Source organism: Salmo salar, chromosome ssa07 (assembly GCF_905237065.1).
Source record: "Salmo salar chromosome ssa07, Ssal_v3.1, whole genome shotgun sequence".
Classification (NCBI taxonomy): domain Eukaryota; kingdom Metazoa; phylum Chordata; class Actinopteri; order Salmoniformes; family Salmonidae; genus Salmo; species Salmo salar.
The window spans coordinates 56560779-56588766 of NC_059448.1; the positions used below are offsets into that span (position 1 = coordinate 56560779).

The following is a 27988-nucleotide window of genomic DNA, read 5'->3' on the forward strand; positions in this document are numbered from 1 at the left end:
AATTATGAGTGAACTGAATATTTTTGTAATACTTTCAGAGGTCATAGATGGAGAGGAAGGTCCTACAGGAAGAAAGTTAGCGCATCAGAAGGCAGGAGACAGTGAGGAGATACGAAACAGTGAAGGATATGTGAAAATGAGAGAGATTGGTAAAAGAAAGGAAGTGGAGGTAGAGGTTACACAAATCAGTACCTCCTGTGATGAAATGTCCATCATGGTTCTGGAGAGCCAAGCCAATGCTAGGCCTATGACAGACTCCCAGACTCCATTGGAGGGCAAAGGAAAGCAACAATGTAACCTTCCGTACAAGAGAACGGAAGGACTTCAAGAGGAGATCAATTCAAAGGGTGAAATGCTTGAGGGTGGAAGACAAGTCAACTTCCCTGAGTGCCAGGCACAGAAACACAGAAGTCCGGGTGAGTTGGGTGATGTTGCAGGCTTCTGGAGAAAGGAGAAAAGAGTCCACAAGGAGAAAGACAGAGAGTGTAAGGAGGAGGACAGAGTGGGCCGGACATGACGAGACCAGGGGGGAAATGGCAGGGATCAATGGAATGGAGAGACAGAGAGGGGTGGAGTTGGAAGGAGTAGAAGAGCAGCTGTGACTGGAGGAGCAGGGAGAAAGAGGTGCCTGAGAAACATGTTGAGAGTAGGATGGATAGGCAGAGAGGTGAGAGGCCTCGGAAGGGGGAAAAGAGCTAAAGGAAAGAAATACATTGATGTCTGTTAAATAAATATTATTTCAGATATCAGAAATTGGTTTATAGAAGTTATTGGTAAATCCAGGCACATCATTGCAAGGGGAGTTCAGAGATGCAGCCATGGAATTACAGAGTACGATTAAAGATTACACATGATTCAGACAAAAGGAAATCCATTAATATTATTAATCACTAAGACAAAGTATGTCATTATATCCCTTTCTGCAAAGGGTTTGTGGGCGGGAAAACTATTTGATTAATAACCCTCCTCTATTCGCGCTTCAATATCCGGCAAAGTTGAACGGTGACGGTCATTTCCACCTCCGACAGTTTCCGTGTGGCCACAATCAAGACACCCGCTGTAAACAAACTTTCAGTAACGGTTTAATTCCAGAAGAAGTACATTTAAACAAAAAGATATGCATATCAAAACAGGTGAGTTTTGGGTTCCGGTAGCTATTAGCACGTTACTTTGTGACTTTCTACTTTGTCAACGTTAGCAAAACGTTCTGAAATGAACACTCCCGGTCCGGTGCGTTGGAGCCGGGGTGTTATGAAACTTATCTAACGTAATGTTAGCTAGCCAGGAAATTGTTTATTGTTCCAATGCATACTTGAAGACTAACGGTAGATTGTATGGCCTTATTATAGTACCTCATGCTTAGTTATAAGTGACTATTTTAAATAAATTACGTTTCAGGTTAGCTGACGTTGGCTACTGTTAACGTTACATACACGTTGCTTTTCTCTTTATTAGCAGACTAGCTAGCTAGTTAGCAAGTGGTTGGTTGGCAAGGCAGTTCGAAAAGGTTATAACCTTAGTTACATAGCTATTTGCTCATATGACATACAACTTGCATAACATGGTTAACTAGCAAGCTAGTTACAAGTAATTTAAGTGTCATTATAAAATTTGCCACTGGATTTTTTTTCTTCTGGATTCAGCTTAATCGGTAGCTAGCTAGGCCAACCGTGGCGTGCATTCTAGCTCTGCGTAGCTATGTGGCTAGCTAACGTTAGCTAGCCAGTTAACCCCAAGCCCCAACAAAACCTAACACAAGATGGGTACTTAGTAGTTAGCTAGTTCATAATTTCACCAGTAAACCATAACATAAATGCATAGTTTAAACTGCTCCCATTTTTCTATTTTTTTAATTATTAGGTGATTCTAAGTCTTCCTTTGCCTTATATCTAACTTTAGGTACATGGGAGGCCAACACAGTGTGCGAGTCCGACACCCTGTGTGATCCTGCTGGCCTTGTGTCCTCCACCAACCCAGAGGCGCACATTGGCAACCGCCGCCTATCACCTGGGTCTGGCAACTGTGGTGGAGGAGGTGGAGGCTGCCCAACTGGGGTTGACCAGCAGCCCTGCCAAGCTTCACCCCAGGCCCTCGAGGCCAACCTGAACGGATCCGCCCATGTACATGCCTTCACCTACCGTAGAGACAGAGATCGTAGAGGCCAGCACAAAGGCCGTGGCCCTCGCAGAGAGGGGCCCAGGGGGGCAGGGCGTGTAGCAGATAGGCCCCCGAAGCAGAGCCAGAAGGAGAGGTGGGTGGAGGACAGCCTGTCTCTACTCAAGCACCCACCTGCTTTTCCAGTGCAGGACAGCCCTGCCAAGCTGCAGCCAACCATCAGCTATGCCTCGAAGGTGAAGTCAGGGGCTGTGGGTGGAGTGCTGGAGGAGGAGGGCCGCCCAGCCATCGGTGTCCTGCTGCAGAACCAGTGGGGACTTAGTTTCATCAGTGAGGTCCTCCAAGCCACAGAGGGGTCAGTTCCCTGCCCTGCCCCTGTAGCACCACCTCAGCTCACATTTGGAGGTGAAACCGCCAACCCAACACAAGAGAGGCATCACACAGTCCAGGCCAGTTGTGAAATCCCAGTTCCTGTCACTACCTCAATCTCTATTGACCAGTACAGAGAGGAGGAAGCAAAGATCAATGGGAAGCTGCTTCTCACCTGTCGCCATCTAAAGGAGGCTCTGCGCTATCACACAATAGGTAAGGGCTGATGTGGTTGAGACCTCAATAATACATTAATGTATTATAAATGTTATTTTTCTGTTGCATCTGTCATAAAATTGTGGTCGACGTTATATGCATCATAGTATGAGTCCTAACTATACCTTGTTCATTTTTAGAATGGAATGTCACCTGCAACAAACAGAAAGAAGGTGAGATGATCATCAGGAAGGTCCACTGTTAGAATTTGGACCGGATTCTCCATTCTCCACGCTGGGCATTAGAATCTCTGAAGCAGGGCTCATAATTTAGTGTTTTAAGATGTTTTCAGACTTCTAAAGTTGTCTAATGTCAAGAGAAAATCCCATCCCACTACATCAGTGGTGTAAATTCAGTTTAGCTATATTAATAGAAAATATGGTCACCCAAATAGGCCAGGAAATTAAATGGTGCTCATCTTTTCCATTCATTTGGAATTGTGGCGTATAGCTGGATATACACAACCACTGTCGTGGGACATGGTTTCATCTTGACATTACTTTCAAGGTTGGGGAAAAAAACGGACAAACGTTACTTCAAAAATTAAATTCTCTTTAATGGTTTGACTTGTTAAACGTTGATATTTTATTATCCCACCATAATATGTAAAAACACCCAATAATACAAGACGGTTTAAACACAGATGAGACTGATATATAAATGTGAAGGATCCGCTTGGACTACTGACTCATGTTCTAATTTGAAACGACGGGCTGTGGTCTCTTGGTTTCTTTGGTTTAAACGCGTAGAAGAATAAGTGCAATGGGTGCAGTGAAGAACAATCTCCTGTAGTTTCGGTCTTTGAGGGCACAGTCATTGAATTTCAGGTTCTCTCAATTCCATGGTATTTGTTATCACTGTCAACTGATTCCCCGTTGCTCTTTGGGGGGGTTTGTTCATATTTATTTTTAAATCAATTGCCATCTCCTTCATTTCTTAATGTTTATTTTTTAAGGAAGTTGTCTGAGCATCACTGGATAAATGTAATGTTTCTCTGTCAAGACCTTCAGGGGAGGCTTGATATGATTTTAAGGAATCCCACCAGCCGAGTGTCGTCCGCATATTTAAAGAATCCATTGGCTGGGCCAGAGGCTTGGCAACTGTTACTGTATAGTGGACACAGTATCGGTGATTGTACGCAACCTTACAGGGCTCCCTTGTTAACCTTTCTAGATGAAGAGATGGCAGGGTTAAATCTCACCTGACTACGGTTTACAAGGAATCTGATAATCCACTGAAGTTCACCAGCTTCTCAATAAGTAGATGGTGTTCATTGATTTCAGTAGCGCTTTCAACACCATTTCACTAGGCTATTTGCATGCTCGAAGTGTTTGTGGTTATTCAGCATGACCAGTAGGCACGGTAGGCAAATTGTTTTGGATCTAGGAGAGATCCTACTAGTGACATCATTAAAACCTGCTGCATCTCGTCTGCAAAAACATTTGTATCTAAAGAAGGAAGGATACAACTTGAGATGTTTTTTTATCTAGTGGGTTTCCCTTTTCAGAAGTCCTTGCTGCAGCCCCCAAGGGCTAGATTGTATGAGAGGTTTGACAATGCTGCCTGTCACTAAATGTGGTCTTATTTTCTGTTTCAGATCCCAATAAGGTAGTTTGGTATAAGAACTCCCTGGACCAGCCAGCCTAGTGATGCATGGACCTGTCTGCCACAACACACACCCCACACACACACACGCACTCAGGTCGATGTCTTTACACAAAGCCACACTGAGACACTTTGGACTAACTCCTTGATGAGATCCACAACTAGGGACTTTTCTAACGCCTTCAAAGGCCTGCCTTAATGAATTGGACCTGGAGTTCCTATCAGCTCAAAATGATTCGTTTTAATGTCGTGTTGAGCTGGTCTTTTAAAAAAATCTTATTAAGAGCTGTCATTTTATTGTGAGGAACTGCAGTTTTATCAGACATGTTCTGTTTTGTCCTCTTGTGAGGGATCCGTCAAGCACTTTCTAATCTGTGACCAATCCTTGGTACGCCTACCCTACCAGGTGTTTATTTTTTCACAAATTTGAAAATGTTATACCTTCTTCATTTCACTGTATTTTACACGGGACAGATGTGTAATCATGTCTCCAGTTTACAGGGGTGCAGACAGCACAATAAGAACGCACCCTTCCCCTGTCTGATCCTAATGCTGGTTTGTTTTTTTGTACCCTGATTGGGTGAATGTTACTCATGAATCCATATGATTACTCATGATCACACTAGCTCAGTTATGATTTGAAATTTGAAATATAAAAAAAATACACTGGAGGATAAGTGAACAGTATTGCAAAATAAAATTGAATGAACTTGACATGCCCCATAGTCTTACTGGTAATGCTCATCATTTTCACATACGATACATAAAACCCACAGTGTTATTTGCTTTGTTAATAAGGACAAGTTAAATGTATACCCTTTTTTTTTTTTAAGTAAACTGAGGGCTTGACGCTGCAGTTCAGCACGATTGAAATGTAAAGGTTACTTCTAATTTAGCCGACATGCAGTGTTTACTGTGAATGCAGTGCTGCTAACGCAGAACATTGCCTTTCAATTTCTATGGTGCTTAACTACTGCGATACGGACTGAATAAAGGCCAAAAATAGATTGTGATCCTTGGATGACTTGACTGGATAAATGTGGAGTTACAGGAGGGGGAAAAGCTGTTGCGTCGTGAGTTCCAAACTTTCTGCCTGAACAGCTTTAAATATGTGGGGAAAAGGCATAGTGCCCTCACGTCTGCTGGTGCAATGCACTGGGCTAGGGACCAGGAGATCACAGGTTCTAATCTTGCTGAAAAAGATACATTTCAGCTTTCAGTGTAAAGCAAATTTTTATTTAACATTAAGCCAATATTGCCACCTGTCAATGATTTTAGAAGGGATGATTTAAATGGTTTGATAATCCAGATCTGTTCAGTTAAGAAATCTAGCTACATTACAACGCATTACTGACTCTCCGGAGGTGGTCAGATCTGATTACAATCACTTTTAATTGTATACACTTGTCCAAAAATATGGCCGCAATCAGAATGTTGACAAGATCAGGAAACGTTAACACCAGGTATAAACGTGGCTATATTGTAGACTAGGGGCTGGATTAAATCCATATCGCAGAAGATCTGCATTATAGATCAATTTAAATGTAAAAGGCATAGTTCCCGCTTTCGCGGAGACTTCATTCACAGTAAACCTGCATATGCAGATCTTCTGCAATATGGATTGAATCCAGCGCTAGAGAAAGCCAAAACAAATCTAAAGATAAAGTTGTTTTCTCCAAATGCGGGAACATTGCCTTTTCATTTCAATCGCGCCATAGCGCAGATTTTCTGCAATCCGGATTTAATCTAGGCCTAAAATACTAATGCATGTGGCTAAAATCTGTTGTGTTGAGGGGTTCAGAACAATAGAAGTGAGGCATAGAATATTTCTACATTCTTTCCCTCCATCATGACACAACGCATACAATCCAGGTAAAGGGAAGGTGGGTGCAAGTTGCAGGCTGTTGGGTAATGAGCTGTCAATCTCTCCAGGTCACCTCCACTTCATCTGTTCTGTACCTGCCAACAACAATGTTTCTCTTGTCACTGGATGACAGCACAATATGGTAGACCTGTTGTCAAAAATATCCAGTTAACATCGCAATACACTTTCAGAAAATAGACAAGAACTTCCTGTAACATTTTAGCTAACAATTTTATGTAAAGGGAATCACTGTACAATAGAATGAAAGGTAATCATTGTACTGTACAATATAAATATGATGACAATCACTGTATAATAGAATATAATCAAAGGGAATCACTGTACAATAGAATAAAAGGGAATCACTGTACAATAGAATAAAAGGGAATCACTGTACAATAGAATATAATCAAAGGGAATCACTGTACAATAGAATATAATCAAAGGGAATCACTGTACAATATCATGAAAGGGAATCACTGTACTGTAAAATAGAATATAATGAAAGGGAATCACTGTACTGTACAATAGAATATAATGAAAGGGAATAATTTGAGTTGCAGGTATAGTGGAATTACCTTTGAGTGATCCAAGAGTCTGACAGCTCAGTCGTCTGACCGGACCGGAACATCTCCCAGCCAGCCTGTGCAATCATTGCTCCGTTATCGATACAAAAGCTGTGACACAACAAAACAGAATATCACATTTTAATAACAGAAGGATGTACAAAGTGTAAGTACATTATGAAATTAGCATCAACATAAGCCATTTTACTTGTATTAGTTCATAAATAATAAAGTTTACATTGAATGTCTTAGATACACTTGTCAAATCCCTTGTATTGAAAACATAGTATGTAGAACCTTACCTCTCATCTGTAGCAAAGAGCTTTGCACCTCTCTCCTTGCACATGACTCCCATCATCTCCTGCAGACGCAGATTACCTACAGAGCAAAACCCTCATCAGCATTCCTGAAGGGTTGTGTTTGAGTTGTGCCTGTCCATAATGAGTGGTCAGCCAGATTTACATGATATTACATCTTATGTGTTTTAATGAATTACATTGAAAGCCCACAACCCCCACAATGAAGTACAATTGACTTACAGCCAACGCCTCCAACGATGAGCACTTCCTGGGAGCTGCAATGAGCCATGGCCCTCTCTGTGATCTCCACCAGCATGGAAAACAGGATCTCCTACAGGACACACAAGTAGTGAACGGATCATTACATAGTGGTGTGCTCTGCCACCTCTCAGACAGTGAATGATGCCACCATGTAGCCGCCATCATTCTGAAGGGGAAGGGTGTTGCCGTGCCGATGCAGGAAACAGGCTGACAACAATGCACTGGGGCAGTTTATTGCTTTTGTTCTGACCTGTAGGGAGAAGCACAGGTCTTCTGCTGTACACTGATTACATTTCAACATCTTCCCAGCTGCTTCCTGAAAGAAAAGGGACAATTATGAACACATCAAACATGCACCCCTTATTATAACTACAGTCCATCTAACTATCACAAAAACTCTGTCTCTCCCCTACAATGCAATGCAACCCAATGCAAACTTTATTCCCACTTAAAGGCTCTGCATCTTACCTCGATATAGGATAAAATCCCAGAGAATGACACATCCATCCCCTTCACTGTGTATGGAAGCTCCACATACTGTGTACCCCTGACAAAACAAACAGGAAATCAATGGTGTAAATATATACACATATGAAAACATCTACTGGCCAACAGCAATTCCAAAGAAAACACATGTACTCACTTCTTGGCCATCTGCTCAATGTTGTACCCAGGGCTGGGATCATTGGAAATCTGAGCACAAACCATTTTGATTCATGAGAATGGTAAAACAATTTATACAAGGTATAGTCCGAGCACAATAAATCTTAGAGGAGAAAAAATTCTGTTGCTATTTCGCTTTAAAAACAAGATGCATGAAAAGAGGAGCAAATTGAAAATGATATTCAGCAACTCTTGTAAGACGATGGAAGTGGACTACATGTTTCAGCATGTAGCCTTTATAGGAGGATTACTTAATCAGGTTCGTTTCAGTTTAGTCCCCTGAAGAGCCATGCAGAACTCACCTTTATCACCCTAGCAAACCTGTCCAGGCAGTTGCCCACTGCAATGTCGATGGTCTCACCAAATATCCTGTAGCGCCGCTCAGAGTATGCAATCACCTTCATGAGGAAACATTGCATTAGAGCACAACTAAACCCAAAAAACCTCAGTTGAGACAGGTATGAGTGCTAACTAAGGGGAAACCCTAAGAACTCTCAAGTTGTGCAGGACATCCCAAGTCTGTCTTAGTAAGTATATATGGGTGACTGACCTGTGTGTTACCCCCACTGACATAGAGCACAGTGGGGTTATTGGCTTGAGTGATGAGACGGCCCATCTCAATGTGGCCAATACAGTGGTTGACACCCAGGAGAGGCTTCCCCCACAGCTGGGCCACTGTGCGTGCCACCAGAGCCACCGTCACCAAGGGGGCACCCATCCCTGGTCCTGGGGTAAATAATATCATGTTGGTGAAAACTGAATGGTACTACAGGTCAGAAAAGGCCATTTCAGCTTTATAGGAATCAGTGACATAGGAGTTCCTGACCCTTTGTGTATGCCACGCAATCAACGTCAGCAGGCTTCAGCCCTGCCTCCTCCAGCGCCTCCTTCAGAACTGTTAGGATGACACTGCGGTGATGTCTGGCTGTCTCACTAGGCAGGAACCCTGGGATGGAGAGTTAGTCTGTTACTGCAACTACACACATGAGCATTAGGACAAATGCAATCGTTCAGTTGTCATTTGAGTCTACTTTGAATTCAACCAACTTGCCTTGACCAGGGGGTGTAATGTAGGTGCGTCTGGGGTTTGAGAGTACTTCCCCATCCCTCACAATGCCCACACCAATCTTGTTGGCACTGCCCTCAAATCCAATCACTACAGTCATGACAGCTAGAGAGGTTGAGGGAGATGGAGAATTATATTGTTATGAATAAAATAAAAACTTGTGCACATTGAAAGAATGTCGTAAATAGCATAGCTAGTGGTCTTGTGTGCATCTGAAAAAAATATGTTCCGAGTGCGATGCCATAGCTACAAATACCAGAAACAGTTGCAAACATCAGTTCATACAAAAATAAACAGTGCAATGTCAACGACTAAAAAGTACAGGTGTTGTTTTATTTATTCTTCAAAAGCAATACGAAAAGTAGAACATAAGCACTAGAATATAGATACCAAAACAGGGTCATGTTTGGTTAAAACTATTAGAAGCATGATTAGTTAGCTAACACTCGGGTTGCACACCAGGTGGCGATCTAGATCTACCATCAATTATTCATTTCACATGCCAAAAACGAAGGCACATTAAGAGCCAATTTCACGTGTTTTAAATGAAAAACATGATCATTTCAGATGAGGAAGCAAAAAGTTTAATACGAACCTTTCAGTTGCTGAGTATTTCGGGTTTCAGATAGTACTCTAGGCAGTGAGGACCCATAACAAGATGTCGTTTGATGATTTCCTTACAGAATTGTATCTTTTAAGGTATTGTATTAACCAAAACAAATTGGAAGCTAATTGTAGACATTTAATGTTTGACGTAAACAAATACATAACATGCATAAAGAGCTGATACCTGGTGCGTTCACGGATTCAGAGGAAAATCACGTCAGGCATAATATAGGGCAGCCTAACAGCACATGCATGTCTGTGTGACAATGTTCCTCAAAACCCACTGCTTTGTTTTGGAGGAGTGACTGCGCGAGTGTGACACGGTTGATCCTTTGTTGTGAAAAAGCAAAGTAAGAATAGTTTGGGTTCTCTCTAGTTCAATTCTTAATTTGCAAAGAAGTAGTAGTAGCAGCATTAGTTGCATTCATTTTCTGCCTGATTGCTCGTGCACATTTCCCCCATTTATTCAGACTATCTTCATTCGACATGGATTGAGCCATAGGCCGCACATAAAGTTATGTATATGTCCTAGTTAACTAGCGTATTATCAAAGATTCGCCTGTTTTTGCAGTAGTTACAGAATTGTTAAATGGATATGTAATGCAATAATGTAAACATCTTTATCACATATCTGGCGTACAAACTAGTAGCTATTGTGGCAGTAGCTGATGAGCTAAGCGTCGCTATAGTATTTACTAAATTGGCTGCTATAAATAAAGCTAATAACTAGATAATGTTTTTATTTTCCCAGCGGCGGCGCGTGTGTACTTGTGTGTGCGTGTTGTGTGTCTTCGGGGCGTGTGTGGGATAACAACGAGTGCAAGTATGTCGAAAAGAGCAAAGAAAAATGAGCAGGAGGCTGGAGATGGTGACCATGACAACGGCACAGGTGAGACGTCTAGTCAATTAATGTTTCCTGTTTTTTGCGATATGTATCTTACACTTACAGTATGTCTGAAGCAGAACAGAATAAAAATGAAAAGAACATACTGTTACATCAGTCTCATTACCCCTCCTGTTTTCTCTGTCACCTTACAGCTCCCGCTGCCAAGAAAGGAAAGAAGGTCAAGGAACCAGAGGCCCCCATTCTGTACAGTGACCCTCCTGATAAGATGAACAGCAAAGATGGTCGTGCTGCTAACATGAAGATCACCTCCTGGAATGTGGATGGGCTCAGAGCTTGGGTCAAGAAGAAGGGCCTTGATGTGAGTTTGGGAACCACAGAGTCCAAAGCTGCATTACGACTTGGCATTGAGCTATAAATCAAATCAAATTGTATTAGTCACATGCGCCGAATACCACAGGTGTAGGCCTTACAGTGAAATGCTTCCTTACAAGCCCCTAACCAACAATGCAGTTTTAAAAATATGAATAATAATAAATAACAAGTAGTTAAAGAGCAGGGGTACTGGTACAGAGGCACCTGTTAGTTGAGTTATAGTGCATAGAATCGTTAACTACACATGTGAAATAAGTCCGCACACTACAGTTATGAGATTTAAACGTTGAGTGTCTATGAACTTCTGTTAAATACTATTGTCTGGTTCATTAATCTGCACAGTGGCTGCACCTTTTAAACACTGATAAATGGCAGTGCAATGTGAAGGAGCTGACTGGTTATTTTCCCTCTCTCTTGCCCAGTGGGTGCGTGACGAGGCCCCGGATGTGCTGTGCCTGCAGGAGACGAAGTGCGCTGAGAAGTCCCTTCCTGATGAAATCACCTCCATGCCCGAGTTCCCCCACAAGTACTGGGCTGGCTCCGATGAGAAGGAGGGCTATAGTGGGGTAGCTATGCTGTGCAAGACTGAGCCCCTCAAAGTAACCTATGGCATTGGTGAGTGAATGGCTGATCCTGGTTACTCTAGTTGGCTGTGAAACGTCTTAACTTTACTCATTCAGACTTCTTTCCAGGTGTCCTAGTTAACCTGCCTATCCCCAATCTGTCTGCAGGTAAAGAGGAGCATGATAAGGAGGGCCGTGTTATCACTGCTGAGTTCCCCACCTTCTTCCTGGTCACCGCCTACGTGCCCAACTCTGGCCGAGGCCTGGTGCGCCTGGACTATCGCAAGACCTGGGACGTGGAGTTCAAGGCCTACCTGAGCGACCTGGACAAGCGCAAGCCCCTGGTGCTGTGTGGCGATCTGAACGTAGCCCATGAGGAGATCGACCTGAAGAACTCCAAAGGCAACAAAAAAAACGCAGGCTTCACAGCAGAGGAGCGTGAGGGCTTCAATCAGCTGCTGGCTGCAGGCTTCACCGACAGCTTCCGCGAGCTGTACCCCGAGCAGGCCAACGCTTACACCTTCTGGACCTACATGATGAACTCTCGGTCTAAGAACGTAGGCTGGCGTCTGGACTACTTTGTGCTGTCCTCTGCTCTACTGCCAGGCCTTTGTGATAGCAAGATCCGCAACCAAGCTATGGGTAGTGACCACTGCCCCATCACTCTACACATGGTTGTGTAGATCAGTCTGGCCAAAGTGCTGGATCAATTGTTTCCCAGTTCAATAGTTTTGGCAGTGTGGCCATGCATTGTTTTCTCATGTTAAATGTGACCTAGGTGGCGGACCTAAGATGAAGTCATGGCATTCCTAACTACTGAAACTAATCTGTATGCCGGTGTGCACACTCAACATGAGTGAAACATCAGAACCTGGAAACACGTTTCTACTGAAACAGATTCTCAAATGAGTTTACTTTCACCTCAAATCTTAAATTTGATAAACTAGTCACAATTGTCCTGTCACCTATTTGAAGTGACTATTCAACTCTGTCCTTTACTCCCACCCACACAATGCACTCCTAAGTGACATCTGGTAACAAACTGCATAATCCCTGCAAGTCCTCTGAGGCATTGTGTTCTTTAACCATGTGAATCTGGTGTTGGTGCTAAATAACTGCTAGTCTGTCATTGAAACATTGCTCCTTGGAAGGGAATGTGAGTCCTATTTTGTTAATTCATATTATATAATGGTAATGAAGTCATTACCATTGAGTGAATATTGATCAATTAAATCATGGTACAGATTTATCATGCAAACATTCAGACCCAGATTGATGGCCAGTATTAAGATTGTCAAATGGTTCAACCTCTGCAAAGCTGATGAGACCAATGTCAGTGGAATCTCACCCCTTACTGCCAATGTCCAGAGCAAAGTTTCTAAGACATGCCTGTTTTGTAAAAAAAATAAAAAATCCCAAACCATAGCTTGAGTTTATAGATGGTAAATGTACCCATGCATCTAATAAAGTTTAGTTTTAAGTATGCTTGAGTTTCCTTTTTGTATTAGTAGGTTTTAAATTGACGTTTTCATTACAAAAGACAGTAACAATTTGTATTGTTCATTGAAGTCTCTTCATTAAACTAATTTGAGCTACAATTCTATGAAAATACAATGTACTATACATATGAAATGCATTTTAGCAGAAGGACACGAGGCACAATTATTTTAGTACTTCTACATCGTTATAATCAACCAAAAACAACATTTTGTCCGGGATTAATTGCAGCCAGCGCTCTACAGATTTAATCCAGGCCAAAGTTGTGTCACATGAGTGATTCAGCTCACAGAAGAGCTGTATGTGCCTTGATGAGTAACAATGACACAGTATTTATCATTATTTCAGCTGAGGAAAGCCAGAAAGAATTCAAATGCATTTCATGAATCCTTAGATTAGGAATTATCACTAATATACTGAACAAAAATATAAACGTGTAATCATGTTTCATGTGCCGAAATAAAAAATCCCAGGTATGTTTCATACTCACAAAAAGCTTATTTCTCTCAATTTTCGTGCACAAACTTGTTTACGTCCATGTTAGGGAACATTTCTACTTTGCCATAATAATATATCCACCTGACAGGTGTGACATATCAAGAAGCTGATTAAACAGCATGATCATTATTTAACCAGGCATATCAGTTAAGACCAAATTCTTATTTTACAATGATGGCCAAACTCTCCCCTAACCCAGAAGACGCTGGGCCAATTGTCCGCCGCCCAATGGGACTCCCGATCTAGGCCGGTTGTGATACAGCCCGGGATCGAACCAGGGTCTGTAGTGACACCTCTAGCACTGAGATGCAGTGCCTTGTGCCACTCGGGAGCCCAAGGATCTGACGGGAGATCACAGGTGCACCTTGTGCTGGGGACCATAAAAGGCCACTTTAAAATGTGCAGTTTTGTCACAACACAATGCCACAGATGAGGCAACAAGTTGAGGGAACGTGCAATTGGTATGCTGACTGCAGGAATGTCCACCAGAGCTGTTGGCGGTCTCACAACCGCCGACCACGTGTAACCACGCCAGTCCAGGACCTCCACATCCTGCTTCTTCACCTGCGGGATCATCTGAGACCAGCCACCCACAGCTGATGAAACGGGGGAGTATTTCTGTCTGTAATAAAGCCATTTTAAGAGGAAAAACTCATTCTGACTGGCTGGGCCTGGCTCCCCAGTGGGTGGGCCTAAGCCCTCCCAGGCCCACCCATGGCTGCACCCCTGCCAATTCATGTGAAATCCATAGATTATGGCCTAATGAATTCATTTCAATTGAATGATTTCCTTATACTGTAACTCACTAAAATCTTTGAATTTGTTGCATATTGAATTTATATTTTTATATTTTAAACACTCCTGGTTGTCTACACAGTCGACAGCTAACTCACCATTACATTCTACCAAATAATTTGACTGAAGTCTGGACAGAGACACAATCATGCCTCAGCAAATCTTAGTGGCATGAGTCTGCTGGTGCATCTTGAGGTGATATGACTGTTTGAAACCTTTCCCACACTCTGAACACAGGTAGGGTTTCTCTCCTGTGTGGGTTCTCAGGTGTCTCTTTAGACGGTTGGCGCTGAGAAAGCTCTTGTCACAATGGGTGCAGGAGTAAGGCCGTACCCCTGTGTGGTAGCGCAGGTGAATGGTCAGGTAGCAGGACTGGGTGAACTGCTTCCCGCAGTGGGAGCACTGGAACGGCTTGTGGCCCGTGTGGAAGCGCTCATGCTTTAGAAGCTCCGCATGGGAGAAAAACCCTTTGCCACAATCGGAGCACAGGAACGGTCTCTCCCCCGAGTGGGTTAGCTCGTGCCTGGTCAGTGTGGCCTTGTACACAAAGGTCTTGTCGCACTGCGAGCAGCTGAACACGTTCTCCCTGGTGTGGCAGCGTTCGTGTTTCTTCATGTTCCTCTCCCTCTTGAAGCTCTTCCCGCAGAATGAGCACATGAAAGGCATTTCTTCGGAGTGGATCTTCATGTGACTTACCAGCCCTCCCTTGTAGAGGAAACCCTTTCCACACTGCTTGCACTGGTGTGGCCTCTCTTTCAGGTGGGTGCGCTGGTGTGCGGTCAGAGCAGCCTTGTAGGCAAAGTTCTTGCCACAGCTGCAGACATGCAACCTCTCCTCTTGGTGTGTGAGCAGGTGCCTGTTAAGGTACGTACTACTGCTGAATCCCAAGTCACACCTTGGGCATTTGTAAGAGAGCTCAGCCTCGGTGGCGTTGTCCGTGTGAGTCCGGAGGTGTCTTACCAGCGCAGACTTCCAGGAGAACCGCCGGTCGCATTCCGAACACCGATACACACCGTTCTCCATGTGGTTCTTCTTGTGCTCTGTGTACGCTGACAAGGACTTGAAGTTCTGCCCACAGATCAGACAGTCATGCTTGCGCCCATCCTTGTGTGTCTGTTTGTGCCTCTCTAGTGACTGCTTGAAGGAGAAGCGCCGTCCGCACTGAGGGCACACGTACGGGCGCTCGCCGGTGTGGACACGCCGATGGTATTTCAGTAAGGACTGAAACTTGTAGCTGCTGTTACAGTCTGGGCAATCATAGTGTCCAGCTTGGCCTGTTTGGTGCGGAGCGGACTGAGCGTCTTCCTGCACTTCCCCCGAGTGGTTCGTCTCAATGTGCTGCTGGACGGACGCCTCGTCTGAGTTGACGAATGAGCACTCGGGACAGGAGAATGGACACCACCCTGAAGGACCAACAAAGTATAAGTGAAAACCTGATGGATTCAATAAAGGGCAGGATACAAACAATTATTTAAGCAATGTATGTAACAAAATAATACATGTAGGTAACCACTCAACAAACCTAACAATTACACACTTATGCAAACTGATAAGGTAATACATGCACCTGTGTCTCCTTCCTTTGTTGAGACCACTGGTGAGCCATAGGAGTGTTCCTCACTGTTGAAGATAAACAAGTAGGTAGAGGGCAATTTCAAGGTAACAGAGTGACACAGACTCAGATTTTTCACATTAAAATGTATGTCAAACAAAAACCAATGATTGCAAAGTTAAACAAACCACACAACTATGCACAAGGACTACGTTGAACAATTTCCACAGAGAACTTTACAAGGATACATTTACTTGATAAACAGTAGTTTGGTTTCAGAATGACAGTTTGTGCTGTTCGTGCTGTCTGTTACCAAACTTCGTTTTTTGTTTGATATACATTTTAAAGTAAAAAAAATCGGAGTCTCACTGTCGCTCGGTTACCGTGGAATTGCCCGCCTAGAGCATTAATGCCATGAGATGACAGTTGAGTTACATCTTATTTTTCACTTAAAATACCAAACTTGTTATTTAACCTTAAACTGTCTGCATCCATCTACTTTACCTCTTAAAATGCAATGGTGTGAAACCTTGGGGGTTCATCAAGCTTCCACCCGCCCTTCTCTTTGGGGTGGCAACCTTTCCCTTGAGCTTCTGCAGGTTCACCATCTGCACCTTCAAGGTCGGTTTCGTTTTCCTACCACTGGTACGGACCTTGACAAGTGTTACGGCCTTGTCCAGAAGTCCAGGCACCAACACTGCAGGCTCAGACGAAGTGGACTGACCAGACTGACCATCACCTTCCTGTTGTTTGTGATCCGCTCCTTCCTGTGGATTGTAACAGAATTTCCCTCCATCCTCCAACACCAGGTCTGTTTCAGGGGGATCAATAGCCACCTCTCCTACAATCTCTTTAATCCCTATATCATCTTTCTCAGACTTCAGGCTTTTTGTAAGTTCCTGCGTTTTGACCTCAGTGCCCTCTGTGTGAGCCTTCAGGTGTCTCACCATAGCCGACACCCAGTTGAACTTCCTGTGGCACTGTGAGCACTGGTAAGCGCCTTCCTCCATATGGCTCTTCTTGTGCTCTGTGCGGGCTGACAAGGACTGAAAGGTCTCCCCACAGATCAAGCAGTCGTAAACGCGCCCATCCTTATGTGTCTGTTTGTGCCTGTCCAGAGACTGCCTGAAGGAGAAACACCGTCCACACAGATGGCAAACATACGGGCGCTCTCCTGTATGGATGACCTGATGGGCTATTAGTGCAGAGGCAAACTTGAAGCTCTTCTCACAGACTGAGCAGATGTGGGGCCCAGAGGATGTTTGGTGATGGGAGGATGCTGGCTCATCCTCGGCTTCTTCTAGATGCGAGTTGCTCTCCAAGCCCCTCTCTTCATGGTCCTCCATCACTTTCTCCTCTTCCTCCACTTCTTCAGCAGACGTTTCTTTAGGCTCTTCTTCCTTGTCCTCCATGGTCTGCCCTTCATCATCGTTCCCATCCTCCACCTCCTCCTGACTCAAACCTAATTCAACCTCTTCATAACCTGTCAGAGTTACAATTTCCACCTCGAAGTCATCCACAAACTCCTGCGAGGGTTCTGACTGGTTGTGACAGCTGGTCTGCTCAGTGCTGATCACCGTTCTACTGTGTGGCGGGATGGAGAGAGAGGACAGGATGCAGTCGCCCATGGCGCAGGGGGGTACTGTTCAAAGAGAAGATGCTACAATTAAAGTCAATCCATTTGGATGAATGCCATGTGCAGTTTTAAAATATGATGCATACATTTACTACGTGTCACCCACCATGTTGCTCCAAATGTCCAAGACGTTTATGGTGCTGAAGCAGACTCTTCAGATCTGCTGGATGAGATATAACATGGGCACAATCATCCAAGACTGAGGGGGCAGTACCGAGCCATGCTATTGTCTGGGGGATAGATCAAATAATAGATATGTATCTACTGAATATTCCACTTCACATGGTTCCTTGCAGTTTAATTAATCTGGTACAGCACAATGATTATTAAACAGTAGGTGTGAATGGAAGGTATTCTTTCCCTCACCTGTGCGAGGTCAGGGGTCGGTAACAGTTGAACCAATCTGGACAGGAACTCCCACAGTAGAGTCTGCAGCTCGATGTCATATTGTGGTCCATACTCCACTGGGAATATCTCCTGAGGGACACAGATGAGGAAGAAAACCCCTCCACATTATTTAATATACAGTTAAATGCAATGCAAAACACTTTACTTCATTGACCTGTAAATCCAATGCAAGAGGACATGTGTTCTGTGAAGTCTCACTGTGAAAAAATGCTCTCTCTCATCAGGGTCTTTAAGCAGGGTCTGGACCAGCTCCAGAAAATGAGTCTCTGACGACTCCACCTCTGTGTCACTTACCTGTAGGATACATCAAATAAGGACACATTTGTCCAACACACAGTTTATCTATAGCAGTGCATTTCACTCCACAGTTATTCCAGTCTACTCCTCCAGGAAGAAGGTACTCATTGAAGATCAACTTACATCATTACTGAAGTGGGTAAGTGGTTGAATCATGTACAGCTGGGTTAAGATGACCTGAGGTTCTACAGGATGCTCACTGCGACACAACTCCAGAATGTGCTGCAATAACACATACCCCATGCACCGTTATTCATTAGTTATATAGTTGTAGTACGTCAGACTGTTACCATGGTTACCCCATGGCTTTTCAGCCGGAAAAAGTCGCCCTAAAACATATGCAGTAGTCTCTACAAGCCAGAATGTTGAATAAAATGATATTTACACTCAATTTACCGGTTGTCCGTGCTGTTGTCCTTTTGGCAGTAGGAAATGAAGAGAACATTTCCACGGTTTGTATTTTCTATCTCCTGACGCATTGCACATGATGCACAATATGCAAACAATAGCCGAACGTTGTCGACCGAAGCATGGCCCCTTCGCAATCAGCTGGAAGCGCATGCGATATACTGCAAATGAAAAGTTGTCAACGTTTGGTCACGCTTGGCCATTGTTTAGATATTGTGCAAGTGTTTACGTCCCATGCATCAGTATTGAAAACATATACAGACCAGCGTACTGAAAGTCGGGCTAATAACACTTCCCTGTGGATATTTTGTCACCGATTACCTCTGACATAAGGATAAAAATCAACAGACAATAGGTAAAGTATGTCCAAGTGAAGTTTATTCAACATTCTGACTTGTAAAGGGCCTGTTTTGAAAGTAGTGTGCCTAGACGAGAATAAATCTTCCACTCTTGGATTCTAAAAGGGATCCTAATACATCAGGGCTCTATCCATGCTTCTACACTCACTCATTAACGTTGTAACACTCACCCTTGCTCGCAATCCCAAAATAAGTTGGGCCCTGTGCCTATAGATCAGCAACTCTGGGACCATCTCTGTCACCAGGGAGACAAACTCCGCCAGCATTGCATAATTCATGGCATCTCGCTGTTGCACCACCTGCCATATGGACGCTGACATAAGCTGAATGGGTGGAACCAAGAGGCAGAGGGAGAGGAGAGGGAGACCTAAAACAGCATGGAAAAATGTATAATAAGGGTGCAATCAGACAGAACGTCAAACGCATACACTGTATATACAAAAGTATGTGGACACCCCTTCAAATTAGTGGATTTGGCTATTTCAGCTACACCAGTTGCTGACAGATGTATAAAATCTAGCACACAGCCATGCAATCTTCATAGACAAACATTGTCAGTAGAATAGCCTTACTGAAGACCTCAGTGACTTTCAACGTGGCACTGTCATAGAATGGCAACTTTCCCACAAGTCAGTTCGTCAAATTTCTGCCCTGCTAGAGCTGCCTCAGTCAACTGTAAGTGTTGTTATTGTGAAGTGGAAACTCTAGGAGCAACAACAGCTCAGCCGCAAAGTGGTAGGCCACACAAGCTCACAGAACGGGACCGTCGAGTGCTGAAGCGGTTCTTGGTTGCAACACTCACTATAGAGTTCCAAACTGCCTCTGGAAGCAACGTCAGCACAAGAACTGTTTGTCGGGAGCTTCGTGAAATGGGTTTCCATGGCTGAGCAGCTGCACACAAGCCTAAGGTCACCATGCGCAATGCCAAGCGTCAGCTGGAGTGGTGTAAAGCTTGCCGCCATTGGACTCTGGAGCGTTCTCTGGAATGATGAATCACGCTTCACCATCTGGTAGTCCAATGTCAAATCTGGGTTTGGCGGAGTCCAGGATTACACTACCTGCCCAAATGCATAGTGCCAACTATAAAGTTTGGTGGAGGAGGAATAATGGTCTAGGGTTGTTTTTCATGGTTCAGGCTCGGCCCCTTAGTTCCAGTGAAGGGAAATCTTAACACTACAGCATACAATGACATTGTAGATGATTCTGTCCTTTCAACTTTGTAGCAAAAGTTTGGGGAAGGCCCTTTCCTGTTTCAGCATGACAATGCCCCCATGCACAAAGCGAGATCCATAGAGAAATGGTTTGTCGAGATCGGTCTGTAAGAACTTGACTAGCCTGCACTGAGCCCTGACCTCAACGAACACCTCTGGGATGAATTGGAACGCTGACTGTGAGCCAGGCCTAATCGCCCAACATCAGTGCCCGACCTCACTAATGCTCATGGCTGAATGGAAGCTAGTCCCCGCAGCAATTTTCTAACATCTAGTGGAAAGCCTTCACAGGATGTCTAGTGGAGGCTGTTATAGCAGCAAAGGGGGGACCAACTCCATATTAATGCCCATGACTTTTCAATGCGATGTTCGACGAGTAGGTGTCCACAAACTTTGTCATGTGTTGTACCTTCATTGGCTTGGAAAGAGTATTTCAAAAGAACATTGTAAACAATTTTGAAATCAATCTGCAACATAGCTAGTGCATTATCTGAAATTGTTAAATAACGTTTCACAACAGTCTTGTGTAATTGAATGTAGCTTATGCATCTTAATTATGGGTACTGGGGCATATTCAGTGGAGCAAATGTTCATAATTGTTGTAGAAATATACGAGTACTGCTTGTCCCGTGGACTTCATTTTTGACTGCAAACACGCTGTGAACATGGTGTATTGCTGAACATACCCCAAAATAACTCAAGTAGAAAAATTGTATATGCAGCGGCTGGAATATTTGCATGGTCATTTATTAGATATCGCCTACCTGCATTGTCCGCTGCCGAAAATTCCGAGTCCATTTTGTCGCCTGGGCCAAATGCTGACTGTTGTTACAAAAGTTAGATGGAGGATCCCGTTAGACGACGGGATTTAATGCATCGGTTCCTTCCTGAACGCTACAGATTGTAGCAAATAATGTTGTGTACACTACGTTTGCTTTGTCTACGAATGTTTTACTAATTTAATTGTAAACCAGTTAATAACATGCTTGTAGCCATGAACGACAAGCAATCCGGAAGTGATCCTGGAATTACTGCGCGTCACAACGGGTTCTGTCATCGGAAATGCATCGGATAGTTCACCAAGGAATGATTCAACCGACATCCAACAGATCTTCTGAACAAAGCTACTCAAAGCCTATTGTTTTCACTACATGGGCCTAACCTGTTCTCCCCGCCCAACTGATTTCATTTTAATTACTGGTATGTGTGTCAGAGAGACAGAGGGCTACAAAGTAGAACAAAATACATGTATTGTACTGGGAACTGTAAAGACAAGGAGACAAGTTGGCATCCACCTAAGGCTGGTTCATTTCCGTAACAGAACATTTTACTAATCTTTGACATTCTTTTAAAGTTATTGACAAACATTTTAATTTACCAGCGCTTCCAATAGACCAGCTACTGATTGACTACTAATTGTATGATCATAGCACTGATTTTACAGTTTAAAACGGTTGCATTTAAGATGCCGAGCATATACAGTTTACAATAAAATAAGCCAAGGACATGATTGAGTTGCAACTCCCTTTGACCAGACACAAAATAATAATTGACAGCTATATTTCAATGGCCATGAGCCAGACTGACAAGATATCTTATTTTAGAGATCTTCCTTGACAGAGACATTGTAGAATATAATAGCTGTGAAGGTAAATGTACTTTAATTAATTGTGTCTGCCATTTTTGCCAATTGTGCTGCTGCCCTTACTTCACACTTGGTTGGAATTTTCTCCAAAGTCTGAGCTCTGGACTGCCTCTGTCCCTGAGTGGTTCTCCATGTGTTTCTTCAGTTTGGACGAGGTGGGAAAGTTTTTCATACACTGGTTACAGACAAATGTCTGCACCCCTGTATGAAAGCGTTTGTGTCGTGCCAAGTCTGACGAACTCCTAAACTTCAGCTGACAATCAGGGCAGGGGTAAGGGCGTTCCCCTGTGTGAATGCGGATGTGTAGTTGTACCTCTGCGGGGGTGAGAAACGTTTTCCCACAGTGGACGCAGGGGAATGGTCTTTCCCCTGTGTGTATGAGATGGTGCCTGGTCAGAGCGTATGGTTTGGTGAATCCTTTCCCACAATAAGAGCAAGGGTAAGGGCGCACGCCGGTGTGGGAGATGATATGTTCCTGTTGGGATTTTTTGCTCTTAAACCTCTTGTCACACTGATTGCAAGCGTACGGTCTCTCATCAGTGTGGGAGCGGTGGTGCTTGGACAGCTCCCCCTGGGACAGAAAGCTCTTCCCACACTGAGAGCAGAGGAAGGGTCTCTCCCCGGTGTGCATTCTCTCATGTCTGCTCAGGATGGATATCAATGTGAACCTCTTGGGACAGTAGGAGCACTGGAAAGGCCTCTCGCCCGTGTGAACTATTTGGTGTTTCTTGAGCAGGAAGAGGAAGGAAAAGCATCTCCCACACTGGTTACACTGGTGCGGTCGCTCGCCGCTGTGGGAGAACATGTGCCTCTTTACATCAGCTTTGCGCGTATAGCTCTTGTCGCAGTGCGGGCACTTGAACTGCCGCTTTACCAGGTGGGTCTGCCGGTGTTGGGAACGAGCCAGCAGGGAGTGGAAGCTTTCGCCACACTGCTGGCAGATGTACTGGAGGCTGGTCCCGTGACTCTTCCTGTGCTCCAGCAACTCCGAGGAGGAGGGGAAGCTCTTGCCACAGATGGAGCAGAGGTGGGGCAGGTCGCTCTCGCCCAGGTGGGAACTTCTGTGGTGGGCTGTCAGAGAGCGGAGGTTGGCAAAGGAGCTCCCGCACTGCTGGCAGGGGAAAGAGATGGATGTCCCACCATGTTTCTTCTCATGCTTGGTCAGGTCCCACGAATGCTGGAAGGTCCTGTCGCATTGAGAGCAGTGGAAAGGTCTCTCACCGGTGTGGGTGAGCTGGTGTCTCCTCACATCTGAGGAGCGAGTGAAGATCCTACCGCACGTGCCGCATGTGTGGGCCTTATGGTAGCCTTTTGCTTTCGTGGGAGTCCCAGCATTACCGGTTTGATTCTCAGAGTTTTCAGTTAAAGTTTTTGAAGAAAGGAGAGGTTTGATTGATGTGGATATCTGGCCAGTGTTGTCGGGACATGGTGAAACCTCTGCTCTGTTTTTCCCAGACACATTGGGCTTGTTGTACTCTTCTGTGTGAATGCTTTGCATGTGGAGGTGAAGGCTCTTTTCCTCCAGACTGTGGTAGGCACACTTAGGGCAGGTAAAGGGGGTCACCTTGTCAGATCCACCTGGGAGACAGAAGTCAGACAAGGCATGTTTTATTTGCATGGCTTGGGAATGAAATAAAGGGCATGCTCATTGAAAAATATCTTGAGACCACACAATGAAAGACATGTAAATATACAATAAATCTGCAAATTTTGGTCCCTCAGTTCTTGCTACTGTAAATATGTATAGTTGAAATCGGAAGTTCACATACACCTTAGCCAAATACATTTAAACTCAGTTTCACAATTCCTGACATTTAATCCTAGTAAAAATTCCCTGTCTTAGGTCAGTTAGGATCACCACTTTATTTTAAGAATGTGAAATGTCAGAATAATAGTAGAGAATGACATTCCCAGTGGGTCAGAAGTTCACATACAATCAATTAGTATTTGGTAGCATTGCCTTTAAATTGTTTAACTTGGATCAAACATTTTGGGTAGCCTTCCACAAGCCTCCCACAATAAGTTGGGTGAATTTTGGACCATTCCTCCTGACAAAGCTGGTGTAACTGAGTCAGGTTTGTAGGCCTCCTTGCTCACACATACTTTTTCAGTTCTGCCCAAAGATTTTCTATATGATTGAGGTCAGGGCTTTGTGATGGCCAGTCCGATACCTTGACTTTGTTGTCCTTAAGCCATTTTGCCACAACTTTGGAAGTATGCTTGAGGTCATTGTCCATTTAGAAGACCCATTTGCGACCAAGCTTTAACTTCCTGACTGATGTCTTGAGATGTTGCTTCAATATAACCACATAATTGTCCTACCTCATGATGCCATCTATTTTGTGAAGTGCACTAGTCACTCCTGCAGCAAAGCACCCCCACAACATGATGCTGCCACCCCCGTGTTTCACGGTTGGGATGGTGTTCTTCAGCTTGCAGCCTCTCCCTTTTTCCTCCAAACATAACGATGATCATTATGGCCAAACAGCTCTATTTTTTGTGTCATCAGATTAGAGGACATTTCTCCAAAAAGTACGATTTTTGTCCCCATGTGCAGTTGCAAACCGTAGTCTGGCTTTTTTATGCCGGTTTTGGAGCAGTGGCTTCTGCCTTGCTGAGCGGCCTTTCAGGTTATGTCTTTATAGGACTCGTTTTACTGTGGATATAGATACTTTTGTACCCGTTTCCTCCAGCATCTTCACAAGGTCCTTTGCTGTTGTTCTGGGATTGATTTGCAGTTTTCACACCAAAGTACGTTCATCTCTAAGAGACAGAACGCGTCTCCTTCCTGAGCGGTATGATGGCTGCGTGGTCCCATGGTGTTTATACTTGCGTTGTATTGTTTGTACAGACGAACGTGGTACCTTCAGGCATTTGGAAATTGCTCCCAAGGATGAACCAGACTTGTGGAGGTCTACAATTTTTGGCTGGGCTGATTTATTTTGATTTTCCCATGATGTCAAGCAAAGAGACACTGCATTTGAAGGTAGGCCTTGAAATATCAGAAGCTTCTAAAGCCGTGACATCATTTTCTGGAATTTTCCAAGCTGTTTAAAGGCACAGTCAACTTAGTGTATGTAAACCTCTGACCCACTGGAATTGTGATACAGTGAATTATAAGTGAAATAATCTGTCTGTAAACAATTGTTGGCAAAATTACTTGTATCATGCACAAAGTAGATGTCCTAACCGGCTTGCCAAAACTATAGTTTGCTAACAGGAAATTTGTGGAGTGGTTGAAAAATGAGTTTTAATGACTCCAACCTAAGTGTATGTAAACTTCCAACTTCACTGTGTATAACCATTTCCCTGATGACTGTCAGAATAGTCACTGTCAGAATAGTTGGAGAGCTCATTATTACCGGCTTCTCTTCCCCTGGGTGAGATGACATAAACCACGCTTGAGGCCTCACCGTTGTTCCTGTGATTAAAAACGAACACAAAAATATCACTAATTTGATGACAAAATGGCAGATTCCTTTTTAAATGACAGTACTCCTATTTTGTAATCATCACTCATACTTGTTCTCAGTGTTCTTTTTCCTCCGCCAAGTTCTTGGTGTCTTCGACTGCAGCCGTGTAGACCGCCTCACATTTGACGTCGCAGGTTGTTGGGTTTGAAAGTTGACCACATGGGACGTGTCCTTCCCTTCCTGGTTCACACACACATTCACAGTCTCTGATTGGCCGCCCTGATCTGCCACCACCTCATCTTGGACATCCTTTTTGACTGCTAGTGTCTCTGTCGCAGTTCCAATGTCTTCACTGATATTAACGGCTTCATCTGCTTGCTCCACCGGAACACTCACTGTGTCCATCTCTTCCTCGGCTGCACTCATCTCCTCCCCCACGTAGCCATATTCTTCAACGACTGTCATCTCCAGATTCATATCCTCAGCTTTAAGTTCAACCACCTCCTCCCGCAGTGGAGAGGCGTTTGACGATACGCATTCCTCGTTCATTGTCTCTACAATCTCTTCTTCCACCTCTGTTCCAACCTCCACTTCAGTGTAAACTGTTACTACTACAGCATTAGCGTCCTCTAAAGACATGGGGCCCAGCACGTCTGCTGAGTTATGTGACGACTCTGACCGGATGACAAAAGTGGTCGGCTCAGTGGTGACCACCATTTTAGGGGTGGACAGAGAGGAGAGGATGTTGTCACCCATGGAGGAGGAGAGAGCAGCTGAACGAGAGAAAACAAGAACTGTGTCATAAAAAGACCTGCGAGTTTTAAACAGTACTGTGCTACAAAACGTTTCATCATGATTTGGTAATCATCACAGGAGACTTACAAGGTCCTTTTAAATGTCCAAAACTCTTATGGTGCTGGAGAATGAGGTTCAGATTCTCTGGGGTCGACTGCATACACTCCTCCAGGACTGAAGGGGCAGAGCTGAGCCATGTCGCCGTCTGAAAGGGAATGTCTTTTAGAAATGCATTTTATATTCAATCAACGTAGCCTAAAGAATTGTGTTCGTAAATGTACTATGCCTAACCTGTGCTAGATTTATGCTACATCCAATATCAGAAAGGCTAAATTGCCAAAAGCTATGCATGCCATAATGCTCAATACCTGCTTGAGGTCTGGTACTGGAAACAGTTGTTCCAGTCTGGAGAGAAACTCCCATGTTAACGTCTGCACCGCTGTGTCATAATGTCGGCCATATTGTTCCGGGAACACCTCCTGTTGGGGGAACATTATTTAAATGGAGGCAAGGCGATGGATTGTAACTTCAAGTACTTGTTTTTCTTGAAGGCCTGGACGAGTAACTTTTCCCGGGCATGACACTCCCATTGTTTTCAGTAAAACCTTGGCGTAAGCTGCGCGGTCCTGCAAGAGGCTCACAGCGCCGAGTGTAAAAGTACCTGAAAGAAGCACTCCCTCTCGACTGGGTCCTTTAGCAGTGATTGGACAAGCACCACAAAATTGGATTCAGATGCTTCCACCTCTGCGTCTCTGTACTGCAAGACAGTAAACAGATACAATCATCTCATCAGATAGTGGCTGTGTGCACTCAAATCCACTTGGAAAACAAGCAAGTTCTGTTCTAAAAGGACTGTAGCCCACTTACTCCTGTGCATCCTGGAGTAACAGTGGGCATTCTGTCCAGGTAAGGTTGGATGGTTTGAGGGTCAGCAGGGCCTCGGCACAGCTCCAGAACCAACTGAATCACACACAGTAGAAACAAGTATTAACTGTGGTACAAACCTGTAGCTGGAGAAACCATGTCATTGTCATCTCTCAATCAACTCAGGTGGGGAGTACCCATTCATACGATTGCAGACAGTTACATAATGTATAGAACAGACCCAATTCTCTACTCATCATCATAGGAAATTCTCTTCTGTTCAATATATTTCATTTGCGCTTTTCAGGGATCTCCATCCAACTTAATAACCCTATGCCCCCTGACTCGTGTCTCACCCGTGCTCTCAGACCTAGAATGAGCTGAGCTCTATGTCTGTGGCTCAGCAGCTCTGGAATGGCCTCTGTCACCAGAGTCACAAACTCCTCCAACTTCTCATAGTGCCTCACATCTCTTTGTTGAGCCACCTGCCACATGGCAGCAGACAGGAGCCGCAAGGGTGGAACCAGGAGATGCAGAGAAGAAATACTGAGAACTGGATCTGAAATGTAGGTGTACAAATGGACAAACATTCAATTAGAACACTGTTCAAAAATATATACAGTGTTAATATATCATTATGTCTGTCAGCTAAAGATGGCAGGCATGCATTTCTCATCCAGTCGTTAAAGGATGGGGCTCCATAGAATATAAGAGTAGCATCAGACATTAGCTTTTGTCAGGATTAATTTGCATTAAGCAATAACTTTACTATTGAAATTGTCTTTACTTTAAATTGATAGCTAGTTAGATAGGATTACAAGCACACTTGGCTTAACAATGCAGTCATAACAACCGATTTTAGCCGGTGATCAACTGATAGCTAAATATGCCACTTTTTCCATGGGGCTTTTGATATTAGTCCTGCAGATATTAGCTAGCATGGTAACGTTAGCTAGAAGTTATTTTCTTACACACCATTGATGTCTTTAGATAGTCCACATGCATCCATGGCTATAAATATACGTATGTAAAAGCGCAGAATAATTCTGAACAAAATTACTTGACTGCTCCCTAACGAGCGAAGTAACATCGATCTACTTCCCCAGAACTTCCGGTACCCAAGACTGGACTCAATTTTCGTTCCGCCTGTACCTTTTCCAAAATAAAAGTCATAGAATAGAATAAGCCCTCCAAGCTG

The 27988-nt window shown here is 44.0% G+C and overlaps 4 protein-coding genes across 4 annotated transcripts; 2 read left to right on the forward strand and 2 right to left on the reverse strand.

The window, feature by feature from the left end:
* Positions 1-975: 975 nt before the first annotated feature.
* LOC106576592 (uncharacterized) lies at positions 976-5019 on the forward strand. Its single transcript, XM_014153834.2, has 4 exons — positions 976-1133; positions 1900-2700; positions 2841-2873; positions 4298-5019. Exons 1-4 carry the CDS (start codon positions 1118-1120, stop codon positions 4345-4347), a joined length of 900 nt encoding a protein of 299 aa, XP_014009309.2. The 5' UTR covers positions 976-1117; the 3' UTR covers positions 4348-5019.
* A 530-nt stretch (positions 5020-5549) lies between these two features.
* On the reverse strand, positions 5550-9641 carry gcp (Probable O-sialoglycoprotein endopeptidase). Its single transcript, NM_001173906.1, is given in 12 exon segments — positions 5550-6264; positions 6748-6846; positions 7038-7113; positions 7275-7365; positions 7546-7611; positions 7764-7842; positions 7939-7988; positions 8261-8356; positions 8509-8684; positions 8785-8904; positions 9010-9129; positions 9620-9641. Coding segments are annotated over 11 exon segments (1008 nt in total). The 5' UTR covers positions 9125-9129; positions 9620-9641; the 3' UTR covers positions 5550-6224.
* Positions 9642-9848: 207 nt separating this feature from the next.
* On the forward strand, positions 9849-12897 carry LOC106609717 (DNA-(apurinic or apyrimidinic site) endonuclease). Its single transcript, XM_014208689.2, has 5 exons — positions 9849-9980; positions 10382-10519; positions 10669-10835; positions 11272-11464; positions 11581-12897. The coding sequence occupies exons 2-5, from the start codon at positions 10456-10458 to the stop codon at positions 12093-12095; spliced, it is 939 nt and encodes a 312-aa protein (XP_014064164.1). The 5' UTR covers positions 9849-9980; positions 10382-10455; the 3' UTR covers positions 12096-12897.
* A 1140-nt stretch (positions 12898-14037) lies between these two features.
* Positions 14038-27921, reverse strand: LOC106609712 (uncharacterized). The gene is made up of 18 exons (XM_045722520.1): positions 27766-27921; positions 27147-27349; positions 26794-26886; positions 26588-26683; positions 26295-26405; positions 26014-26131; positions 25241-25904; positions 25081-25139; positions 21789-23296; positions 20838-20901; positions 19033-19229; positions 18219-18317; positions 17997-18092; positions 17757-17867; positions 17497-17620; positions 16259-17396; positions 15770-15822; positions 14038-15605 (listed from the first exon to the last, which is right to left on the reverse strand). Exons 1-18 carry the CDS (start codon positions 27878-27880, stop codon positions 14356-14358), a joined length of 6099 nt encoding a protein of 2032 aa, XP_045578476.1. The 5' UTR covers positions 27881-27921; the 3' UTR covers positions 14038-14355.
* Between the last annotated feature and the right edge of the window lie 67 nt (positions 27922-27988).

Coding starts and splice junctions, on each gene's coding strand:
- LOC106576592 (XM_014153834.2), top strand. Junction 2,701..2,840: donor TCTGCGCTATCACACAATAG/GTAAGGGCTGAT, acceptor GTTCATTTTTAG/AATGGAATGTCACCTGCAAC. Junction 2,874..4,297: donor CTGCAACAAACAGAAAGAAG/GTGAGATGATCA, acceptor TTTCTGTTTCAG/ATCCCAATAAGGTAGTTTGG.
- LOC106609712 (XM_045722520.1), bottom strand. CDS start 27,880: ATGTTACTTCGCTCGTTAGGGAGCAGTCAAGTAATTTTGTTCAGAATT. Junction 23,297..25,080: donor ACCCAGGGGAAGAGAAGCCG/GTAATAATGAGC, acceptor TCTGTCTCCCAG/GTGGATCTGACAAGGTGACC. Junction 17,397..17,496: donor TGGACATTTGGAGCAACATG/GTGGGTGACACG, acceptor CTCTTTGAACAG/TACCCCCCTGCGCCATGGGC.
- LOC106609717 (XM_014208689.2), top strand. CDS start 10,456: ATGTCGAAAAGAGCAAAGAAAAATGAGCAGGAGGCTGGAGATGGTGAC. Junction 10,520..10,668: donor TGACCATGACAACGGCACAG/GTGAGACGTCTA, acceptor GTCACCTTACAG/CTCCCGCTGCCAAGAAAGGA. Junction 10,836..11,271: donor TCAAGAAGAAGGGCCTTGAT/GTGAGTTTGGGA, acceptor TCTCTTGCCCAG/TGGGTGCGTGACGAGGCCCC.